Source organism: Thermobia domestica, chromosome 5 (genome assembly GCF_964235325.1).
Source record: "Thermobia domestica chromosome 5, izTheDome1.hap1.1, whole genome shotgun sequence".
Lineage (NCBI taxonomy): Eukaryota > Metazoa > Arthropoda > Insecta > Zygentoma > Lepismatidae > Thermobia > Thermobia domestica.
Window position 1 is genome coordinate 320,130,887 of NC_137458.1, and position 12,091 is coordinate 320,142,977.

Consider the following 12,091-nt stretch of genomic DNA (forward strand, 5'->3'; position numbering starts at 1 on the left):
TTGTCCTTTGTACTAAATATCCAAACCAAGTTCTGTGTAGATTCGTAGACAGGACAGTAGGACAGGAGAAGAGAATTGTTGAGGGGCTGGCTCAGGCCCGTAGCCAGCCCAAAAATTTAGGGGGGGGAGGTAGAAGCTAGGGAGGCCCCGACCCAATCATATTATACTTCATCACCATGTTATAATTCATTTGCAAACCTACTGTGAAATTTTATAGGGGCCAGCCAAAATTTAGGGGGGCGGCCCCCCTTTCCCCCCGTGGATAAGGGCCTGGGCTGGCTTAAGTTCACTTTACATTTATAGTTTCTAAATACATACGTAAATGCCTGATACGAAAAACGATTTTCCTGAAAATCTTTGAATCAGTCTCTGATTCAGAGAAACATATGCGACGTATCTAGTCTTTCTAAGTGCTAAATTGTGTATATTGCATGTGTTTCCACACATTTCCTTCAGAAAATATATCGTACTATAATTTATACAGGCCTGTAGCCAGGGAGGGGCTATAACGGGTACTGTCACTGGCGCCCGAAGAATTTTTTAAGGGGGGCATCTCCATGTTTGCTATATTACGTCTGGCATGTCTGGTATTTAATATACGTGATTTGCTATATAACGTATATATTCTGGTGAGTCAAAGGGGCGGGGCCCACCCTGCCCCCATTCGGGTGCCCATGGGTACTCCGCTCTAAATATATATTTTTACCTGCTCTAGAACAGAACGTTGCAGAGAATTTTTAAACTACCTCAAAATTAGATAGGGAATTCTTGCAACTTTATTTACTGAATTAAATTTAATTAAGCAAATTTCATTCGTTTCTGCGTAAACAACTTTGTTACAGATTTTTTTTTTTTAATGTAATAGGCCTATTTTAAAATGAAAGTGATTTTGTGGGTGATCGGATCAGCGGGGGAACGGCTGAGCCATCTGAAATAAATTTTGGAATATGGTTATCATCCATCTCGAACTCATAGATGTCAGTATGACTGAAATGTGTATTGCCAAAATTATAAAGACCAAGTGAAAATAATAACAACAAAATCTTATATTTTATAAAAGATATATTAATATTTTTTATTCCAATGTGCAAAGGAGATTCAAGTGAAAAATATTTTATTATATTGTCTTGAAAATGAAGAAATGAGAATTGTTCCAGAAAAAAAGTATAAGGTAAATAGGGGGAATATGGGCCGTTTCTGAAATAAAGCTCTGTATTTCAGTAATATATTAAACAATTGAATCAATATTCGGTAATAACAAAGCTTGTGTATTACGCCGTAGAAATATTAGCAAATATTACTACATTACGCTTACTGTTTAGTACTACATGCATAATTGCAACACATGTGAAATAACCCATATTACCCCAAAATTAAGGGTAATATGAGTTAGAGTGTAGGGAATATGAGCAATAGAAATACATTAACTAACCATCTCACAGTACACATAAATTCTACAATAATAAGCTTTAGAACAAAACGCAGTGACAAACATACTATTATAGACAATATTAGGAACTCAATAGTACGAAAAAGGAACTTATAAATGAAAAAAATATTACCTGGAACTCGTGAAGTTAAGAATTCTGCCTGAGGCCACTGAGGACAGATAAACTTCTTCTTGGTTTCAAAATGGACACACGCAAAATGATACCACATCAAACATCGTGTACATTCAACCCACTCTTTCTCATTGTGATCAACATGCACCCACCCTTGGCACATTGAACATGGAGAGTCAGTGTTATTCTCAGAAACTTCGGTGTTCCTCGTCGTCTTATCTTTCTTTGTCGTTATAGACGTCCTTCTCTTTTTCAGCATCAAAAGATTTTCGTCTGCTGTCAATTCTTTGGAACTGCCTACTGTGCCTAAAGCTTAAGTGAAATATTATATTTGTTTTACTGTATAACAGGAAATTTCCCAACTTTGAATGTGTTTGTTTTCGATTTTTTTATTTACTATTTTTCACGTGATGGAACAGGACTCATACTTGCGAGGCTTACCCACTGTTCAACCTATTGATCCATGTATTTGAAACGTACCCTGCATCGCTTTCACGAGACCTTTTGTCTCTTGAGCATATTACCCACGTACCCATATTTACCCCACTTAAATCCACGTATCCATATTTACCCCAAGTAAATCCACGTGCCCATATTACCCCAAATGCCTCATCTCATATTACCCCACCTTGCTATATTTTATTTAGGTTTGCAACACTGTTCGTACACGATTCTGCAGCGCGCGCCATGCCCGAACAAAGGGAAACACCTTGGACTCTACACATCAGTAACCAAGTTTTCGTAATTGTTTTATATATCTGGACAATATCTTAAGTTTTATAGGTGCAGAATAATAACAGACATTTTATGGGGCAAGAAAATTGTACATCACTTATCTTCAAACCATTAATATTCTCTTAAATTTCTGCTTCCACGTTTCATAAAACTCACAGTCGCAACCAAGACTCCAACAGTGCTTCCAACCCATGCAACAAGAAATTTCATTTTGTACTTGCTGTGCTACGAGGAGGAAACCTTATTTCCGCCCATATTCCCCGATGCCCGTATTCCCCCTATTTACCCTATTTCGTCAAGGCCGCCGATATCTCTGTAAATTTAGGAGGGTCCATTCAGATGCAGAAGGCATATATGAGGATTTTAAGACAAACTGCATTCAAATTATGCCTAATATTGTATATTCTTAAATACGATAAAGGGGGGTCACATGAACTTCGGAGGGCCCGGGCCCCTTCGGCCCCCCCAGTATCGGCGCCCTTGTATTTCGTAGATCTGGTGATGGCTGTCTAAATGACGAGAAAAATAACTGTAAAATAATTAGGCAAATAGTTTAAGTGTGTTTATAGTTAGTTTTCAGATAAAAGCCTGAATATGGCCACGTACTCATTTGAGTCAGGGGAAAACAAGGTAATTCCAGAACCTCAGGGTTTAAATTAGTGTAAATTGCTTAATATAAAAAGGTACGCAATAGACTCGAAGGGCGAACGACAATCAGAGTCTAGAAGAAGCTTTCTGCAGCATCAGAGAAAAACAACATGAGAGGAAACGACATAATCGGTGGTACTGAGAGACGATCTTATTTCTGACTGTAAGTTGTATTTTTATGTATATAATATTGCATGTGTGTAGATTTGAATATATATCGGCCAAGATAGCAAACAGCAGGAATGCGCTTCCTCGTAACTCGCTCAGAAACACATATTAACCACTTGAAAGCAGAGCTAGTAACAACTAACAGCATATGACAATAAACTAAGTGGATCATTCAAAATCACTGATATAAAAATCACACGATTTGTTAGGCTGGTGCCCAATACTCATTAATAAGTACAAAGTATTTTACAATATAAAATTGATTAAACAAATATTCGTCCAATGATTTTACAAAATAACGGTACTTATAATGCACATGTTTCCACTTCTTCTTTCTTCTGTGGGAGCTCACTACGTTCTCCGTCCAGCGCCGAATTCCAATGTCCATAATCAAGTCGCTCCTGGTGCTTCCAGTTATAGCTGCTTCGTAGGCTCACCAACTAAAGCCTGTGACAAACATCTTGGCATTTCAGCTAAACAATTAAAACGCAAGCTCTGGCGCGACGTTGCCAAGTGGTAAAGGGGTGTGGTTATAGCTATGTAGACAAACTACAGCGCGATCAGGTGGCAGGGGATAGACGTGAATGTGTACAAAATAAACGTGGCAATACCGCTGGCCTCTCATTTGCTAGCAGCATTTAAAGGGAACTTGGAGCACCGTCTTCAAATGCCAAGATGTTTGTCACGCCGTTTAGGTAGCAGCGTTGTCAGTTCGTATGGTGACGTTAGTCTGGTTTCTATGTACGTCACCTGGAGAGTTTGTGGGGAAGGGACTACCACAATATATACAGTGTGTTCATTTATTATGTAGTCAAAATTCACTGGTGAAATCCTCACACCTAAACAATAAAAAAAAAAGCCCATATGAACATAAGGCGAAAAACGCGTTGTTTCAAAGTTAAGAGATGCGGAAATCAGCAAAAAAATGTTAATACTAATGATGGGCACGAGTCGAGTCGAGTTTGATAAATAGCTCACTCGTTCAGCCCGTTTAGGTGACACTATTCGCATCTCGTCTCGTCTCGATAAGGAGACGACGAAAGATTTTTATAACGAGATAGCCTCAAATGTCTTGAGCACCAATATAAGTATATACTGTAGTTCTTACCATCAAGGCTGAGACCTGAGCTCAAGCAGAAACCCAACCCGGGTACTGATGCCAATTGGCTCAGCTCGGTTCAACTGAGCGAACAGCACGAGCAGGTTGGGTGAGATGAACTTAAGTGAGCCATCGGCTCGAACAAGCTCCGTTGAAACGAGTTCATCTGCTCGGTTTAACTCTGTTTAACTGAGCCGATGGCTCGAACCGGCTCGGTTGGGGTGAGCCATCAGCTCGGTTCGGTTCGGTTCGGTTCGGTTCAGGTGAGCCATCAGCTCGAGCTGGCTCTGTTGGGTGAGCTGTTGGCTCGGTTTACTTCTCGGTTCGGCTAGATAGTGAATGAGCTGTGAGCCAGCCACTCAAGCCGTTGCCAACCCTAAACCCGGGCCAAGCAGTTTTGAACATGTTTTCCCGGCGCCCTTTAACTTTTAACAACTTTTGGCTCGAGCTTGAATACTTGCGCCTCCGGAACTCAAACCCAGAGCCTCGTGAACGATGTCCTTGCCTTCTGAAGACTTCTCGACGGCCGAGATCTGAATCAACTAGTTTGTAGTATTCAGATACAAACCGCCCGTCTTTCATGGTTATACACGGTGTTATAATAATAATAATAATAATAATAATAATAATAATAATAATAATAATAATAATAATAATAATAATAATAATAATTTGTGGTAGCAGTAGTAGTATCATTGATAATTATATTATCTATGTAGGATACTTGAAAATAGTACTTGAAACTACACACAGGATTTAACTCGATTTGGCTCGTTTTGGCTCGACTCGACCCGAATCCGAGTCGAGTTGGAGGAAATTTTTCGAGCCGATTTCTCCAGTCGAGCTCAAAAATGTCTGTTTATGAGTCGAGTCGAGTTTCAAAGAAAACTCGCTCGAACTTGCTCGTGCTCATCCCTAATTAATAAGCTTTCCTCTCGCGATCATATAAGAGGGCCAGTCGAAACGTTAGTTGCACTACTTCAGGAACAAAAAAGGTGCAAATTTGTATAATACTTTTTTATTTGTACACAAAAGTTCCATACAAAAGCTACCTTTCGACCTAATCATCTCTTTGATTTAAATATTTGTCGAAGTGTGCAACAAGTTTTGCTATACTTTCTGCGAAGAATTCTCGTCCAACGTTGTTCGATAATCTCGTCATCTGAGTTGTATCATCGCTTTGAAATTTCTTCTTTCTGGGATCAAAAACAGAAATCACAAGGTGCCATATCTGAGGTATAAGAGGGTATAGCTTGACACGATATTGCATTTTCAACATACATTTCATGCACCAGCCGATAAATTTCTGTGTATTTACATCTTTGTACTTACAAAATATGATTTATTTCCAATTTGCACGCCATCTGCAGCTGCCGAGATATGTTCACAACTGATTAGCAAGCAAACTACAACTGCTACGTCAAAGCTTCTACGTCACGCGCTGCAATAAATGTATGCTGTGTTTCACCTAGTTTCATCAAAATATCATTGTATCAAAAGTTTTTTCGGTGTGCAACTAACTTTTTGACTGGAGCCGTGGTAGAGCGTTCTCTTCTGGTGTATGGAGTCTTTGGTTCGATCCCACCTTGCGCCAAGTGAGCTTTCTGGTGGACAAACGCCGTGTACATGGGTTTTCTCGGGGTTCTCCCGTTTCCTCATACTTTCTTCATTTCACCATTTCATTAATTATTTCAACATCACCGTGTCTTTTAGCCTAACCAGCATAAGCATGGGACGTAAAACATAAAGGTTTCATTTAAAGATAACTCTTTGACTGATTTTTGTCATATACAGAGTGGTTACAAAAACAGTCCATAATTTCAAGATGTCATATAATTAATAGTTATAGGAAAACTTTGAAGAAATATTTTTGGAACTTCAGTTAACTTAAAATATTATCGTATCATTCTTCTCAGAATCGCTAGTTCAGACTTAGACAACTAGAGGGCAGTGATATCAACAGTGGAGTTTATCCCGCAGCAAAGAAGCTGATGTGTGCTAGAACTTGCCAAAATAAACAGTGTTGTGGTAGTGCAGCGTTGGTTTAAAAGGAAGTTTGATGTTGATCCACTTACATCCAAATCCATTGCAAAATGGCATAAAATACGTGTTTTAAGCGGTGTCAGCTCGTCGAGTGCACGATCTGTTCTTCTTTGAGGAACAAACAATGACAGGTGAAAGCTACTTACGAATGCTATGTGACTGGTTAATTCGCCAACTTGCTCAGAGGGAATTAACTACATTCTGCAACAAGATGGAGCAACTCCACACTGACATCCATTTGTACGCAGCTTTCTGAACAACAACTTGCCAAGCCGATAGAGAGGACGAGTTGGACTCAATGATCAGCATTTTCCCAAGTGGCCTTCACAATCACCGGACTGAATCGTATGAGACTTTTAACTTTGGGCGTTTATGAAGGGCAAGATCTACGTACCTTAATTACCCCAAACAATAAAGGATCTTCAAGAAAAAAATGAAATGAAATCTTTAAGTTTTACGTCCCACGGTTATGTCGGTTAGACTAAAGGAGGCGGTGATGATGAGAGATGAGTGAAATGGCGGAATGAAGAAAGTGGGAGGAAACGGGAGAACCCCGAGAAAACCCACGAGCACGCTGTTTGCCCACCACAAAGTCCACACGGCGCGAGCTGGAATCGAACCAGGGACCCCAAGCACCGGAGGTGAACGCTCTACCACTGAGCCACCGTGGCCCCTCTTCAAGAAAGCATCCGCGCAAGTGTCAATAGTATATACACCAACATATGACACCGGATATGTGGATGGAGCTCGATTACCATTTCAGTATTTGTCACATAACAGGAGGAACGCACATCGAGTGTTCGTGATTGTAATCAAAATCAGTTTAAAAAAAAAATCTTGATTGAACTAAATAAGGTAAAAACTTGAACAGGATAGATTTTTTTGGTAGAAGTTATACACTTTCGAAATTAGGGACTGTTTTATTGCTCACTATGTATTTTACGTATTTTACTTATACTTTTAACTATTTATGATATTTCATTATTCATATTTGGTTGAATTTTTTAAATTGTTTATATGTAATTAAACTAGTAGTGCGATATTGTTAGGGAAATGTGTGTCACTGTCAGGAGTATGTGTCATTGTTAGAAATGTGTGTGACATTGTTATCACTATGTATGTCTTTGTTATGAGCAGGGCCGGCCCTGTGCAATTTGTCGCCCCATGCAATGGCATGATTTGCCGCCCCTCGCACTTTATCCAGAAAAAAAAACAATCTTAAAAGCCACGATTTTAAGTATGCTACCCCATCGTGAACAACGAAGGTGAGGGAAAGTGCACTCGCACCCAGAAAGACCTAAATACTACAAATACAATCGCGTTGTACGTTTTTTTCTTTAAATAATAATGAAAGATAAAACAAATACACGTACAGAGGAAAGATGTAATTATTTTTATAAAATTCAATATCAAGATTCAATCTCAATATATCACTTGCAAAAACTAAAAAAAAAAAAATCGTTTCCACCTTCAATGATAACAACTTGTTTGTAACAAAGACAAGACTAGTTTGCTTGTCAAAATTGTGATAACTAACTAAATAGAACAGGTGTTCGCTACTATTCGAGAATTGAGTTCTTGTATTTGACAACAATCAAGGAATGCATGCTGAGATTTGTTTGACCAATTGATTTAGCAGTCTCCATGTGACCTTAAACTAATGCCACCTAAACATGATTTATGAATGTAGTATTCAAAAAGAAGGTCAGCTTAGTAAATTTAACTACCATCATCATGAACTCCGTTTCCAACAAGAAATATTTATTTTAAATAATATAGTTATGACAGATTTTGCCGCCCCTCCAAACTTGTGCCCTGTGCAAATGTCCGTGTTACACATATGGTAGTACCGTCCCTGGTTATGAGTGTGTGTGCTACTGTTGGCACTATGTGTGTTATTGTGAGGAGTGTTAGCACACTGAAGCACAAATATAACTTTTCTTTTACATCAACAACTCTTTCTGATATAATTCTCATCATACCAATAACATCTCTTGTCCCTTTTCCTTTGCAGAATACAAATTGGCCTTCCTTCAACATTACTCCTTGCCTCTTTTCCCACACTGGAGAGACTATTGAGCTATTACTGAATAAGCGGCCTAATAATTAATTCTCAATATTTAATTTTACAGTAAAATTACAGTGAAAATACAGTGATAAGCGACAGTGAAAATTATTTGTCAACGGATTAATGTATAGATCTGTATAGATTTTTAGAAGTCTAGATAGGATTAAAAAAAAAAGCAAGCATCAAAATGAAGTTCCAAGAATTGATATTAACAAAAAGTAATTAAATAAAACATTGCTTTAAAAAAAGAGAGAGAGTAAAAATTTCCAATACATTTAGTTGGCCAAATCACTATCAAAATTAATACCTCTTTTTAATACCTCAAAATTAATACCTTAAAATTAATACCTCGCGGAAAATATGCTGCTTTTCTCTAGTCTACTGTAATATGTAGGAATGTTGGTTACTCTTTTTCTTCTTTTTAACGTCGGTTGCTTTACATCTTATGTTATGGAAACACTGCAAGAGACGAGTGTTTTGGAATGAGGAGGAGAGGGCAAAACACGTGAGATGGCAGGCGAGGTGCGGCAAGGCCAACATGTTAGTGCCTAATTTTAGCTATAGGCGGCGGTAGTTTCCTAGCAAGCGAGCGGATAGTGTGGTGTCTTTGAGTGCATTTCGACTTGTTTTCTTCCACACTGTATCGGGCGTGGAAGGTGACAGAAATATATCCCGCACACGAGGGAAAAAACAAAACAAAAGAATAAAGTTAACAGCGGGAAAAAAAAAAGTGTATATATGTGGTGATTCTACTCCGAGAAGGGGGAAAGTTTTCAGAAGAATCGGAATCTGTTTCGTTGTTATTGTTGTGTGATTCGAGTCGGTTGTTTTTCTTTGATTCAACCAGTGCGCGTGCAAGTATTTTTGTTGATGCCGTGCGTTGGTTCTTTCCCGTGGTGTGATGAATTTTTGTTGATGTTCTGTCTGTAAAGAAGATTCCATGTGATTTTGAAGATATATATATATTTATAGTGTATATTGTGTTCGGAAAGTGTTATTTACCCTTTCCTTTTGAGTGTCGTGGTTGAGTTTGTTTTTAACCTTTTTTTCGGGATTCGGTGTTACCAGTGTTGTTTCGTCTATGCGGGTCTGTTTTCCAACTTTGTGCTTCTTTCGGACTGAGGAAGAAGACGCCGCAACACGCCAGTCTCTGGAGGAAGAAGAGTGTTTCGCCCAAACAAGTTCAATCAACAACAACACGACGTCCATACGGGAAGAGATTATCCACCTGCATGGTCCTGTAGTTACCATGGGCAGTTTGCAGGAACTACAGAATCTTCTGGTCTCCAAAGAGGAGAAAATCAAAGAACTGGAGGACCAGTTGCGTTTACGTGAGGAAGAAATCCAGCAACTACGGTCCCATCTGGATAAATTCAAAAGTGTCTTCCCGTTCCATGTTGGTGGGGCGGCAAACCGGCCTCGGAAACAGCGAGCCCAGGGCATATCCGCGGAGCCGCAGAATCTGAACACGATCCAGGAACTGAACCAGAACAGCTTTCCAGTTATTCCCAAGGATGACAGGTAGGTGGCTTTTTTTAATGTCGTTTATGGTGAGCACTTTATGTGACAAGTGCCATTTCTCAGGGTCATTTACCAACGGCAGGGTCGTGGTCACCTTTGTTAAAGTTATGTATGCTTTCATCTTGTGTCTGTGTGCTGCATCTATTTAGTGTTCCTTTCAGACATAGGCGCCGACTTTTTAAGTTTCTCAATCGGTGGTCAGACTTCGGCACTAACGTCTCGTGTTCTTTTTATTACTTTTTTTTTAGTAGCTCTACTATACCAGTGATCTCCAGATTCTTCCTGATAGGCAAAAAAGACTGTCAAGAGCTGCTGAAATAAAATGAACCGTGAAATAATTTTTTAATTGTAAAGGCTAAATAATAATAATAATAATAATAATAATAATAATAATAATAATAATAATAATAATAATAATAATAATAATACAATTTTTAAAATTTATTTTAGCACGATTTCCTAAGCTTTATATTGAACAAAATTTCTAAACATTAAGATTTTGTTTGTGGATTTCAAACGTGTTTAGCAATATTGGCCGAAGTGAGAAGACAAGAAAATTATTAAAATAATAATAACTACAGTTAAACCTTTAGAACGTCTGATGATAATTTGAGTGAGAATAGAATATGATTCAACTGTCGTAATTTACGTACAGCATTTTACATTTTTAATATATACGGTATATATATATATATATATATATATATATATATATATATATATATATATATATATATATATATATATAATATTCTATATATATATATATATATAGAAAATTACACTCACGGATTATTACTATTGTTGTAATGTTATATTGCTTGATCCTCGATATGGCATAAACCAGGCCCGTATCCAGGGGGGTCTAGCCCCCCCTAAATTTTTGCAGTCCCCCTAAAATGTTCACGGTAGGCTTGCAAATGAACTATAATATGATTGGATCGCCCACCTCCCCTACATTTTTGAGCTGGCTACGGGGCTGGCATAAACCTGAACAGTCTTTTTAACACATCCTGTATGCATCCCTATCTAAAATTTAATCTGCGATCACATGCACTATAGTTTCTTTTCATTATTCACCACATCATTAATGTATAATCTCGAAGTTAATTCGAACTCAAAAATTGAGTAGGTGTTCTGCATCCATTAAATACCTCCAATGGGTGCTTGAGCCCTGGAGCACCCCACGTAGTCGACGGCTATGCTTCCAGGAAACAATTATCTCGTAGATGGATGTGAAACATGGTGTGTAAAAATCTTACGTTATAACAGTTAATATTCACATTGGGCGAAGTAAATAAATATTGAGTGATAAAGTTCGGTCGGGTTAAAAGTTTAGTTTTGTTTTAGTAACATAATCAGATTTGAATCGATGAATAAATTATTTAAAAATCTTGCCAAATCTCCCCCCCCCCCCGAAAAAAACTTCCGAATTTCTGAGTTGCACTTTTCCCAAGAAAGCAGGAATGTTATTTGGGGCTGTAAGAGGAAAGTGACTTCTGTATATATGCATTTTAATGCATAACATAATAATATACTACCGGTAATGAAAAACATGAAGTGGAGAGTATTGCCCCCTGGTCCCCAAGCAAAATCAAAAAGACGGCACTACTTGAAAGATGTCTTCAGAGTTTTCACGCCCCTTTTCGTTTGCACATTGGGCCCATGTGAGCCATCTGTCTATAATTTTAACGTAGGATCCAAATACATGAGCCATCATTGGAAATCGAACCCATCCAACCGAAAACTCTAACGCAAACTATTTATCCAGAAAGAAGCTAGGGAGAAGCCGACATTTTATATCCTGATTTCTAAATGGGTTCCTTTTTATCTGAATGGCTTCTTTCTGTGAAAGCAATATAAAAGATAAATCAAGTGAACATCTTTGATGTAGGAATATTCAGACTGAAGCAATAAAATATATTGGGCTATGCAGGTGACTTGATATTATTATGGGTAAATGACAGTGTTTTAAAGTAAAATTAAAACTAGAGATTGACCTATGTGCTCCCACAAGTAAAGTAAATAAAATAGCTTGCAGAATTTAGACATTTCCAGGCAAAGCCCCTCCCGAAAGTTAGCAAAGCCCCCTTGAAAGTAGCAAAGCCCCCCGAAACAAAATCGTTAATACGCAACTGTGCTCCCATAAGACCAACATAAATTACGTCGAACCATGATATGAGAAATATAATGTATGCTTTTAACAAAAGAAACACTGACCAAATCTTAAAACACACTTTATTTTAA

At 38.1% G+C, this 12,091-nt stretch overlaps 1 protein-coding gene across 1 annotated transcript; it reads left to right on the forward strand.

Moving 5' to 3' along the window:
* Positions 1–9,404: 9,404 nt before the first annotated feature.
* LOC145685672 (cGMP-dependent protein kinase, isozyme 2 forms cD4/T1/T3A/T3B-like) lies at positions 9,405–9,848 on the forward strand. Its single transcript, XM_081758067.1, has one exon. The coding sequence runs from the start codon at positions 9,405–9,407 to the stop codon at positions 9,846–9,848; it is 444 nt and encodes a 147-aa protein (XP_081614193.1).
* Positions 9,849–12,091: the final 2,243 nt, after the last annotated feature.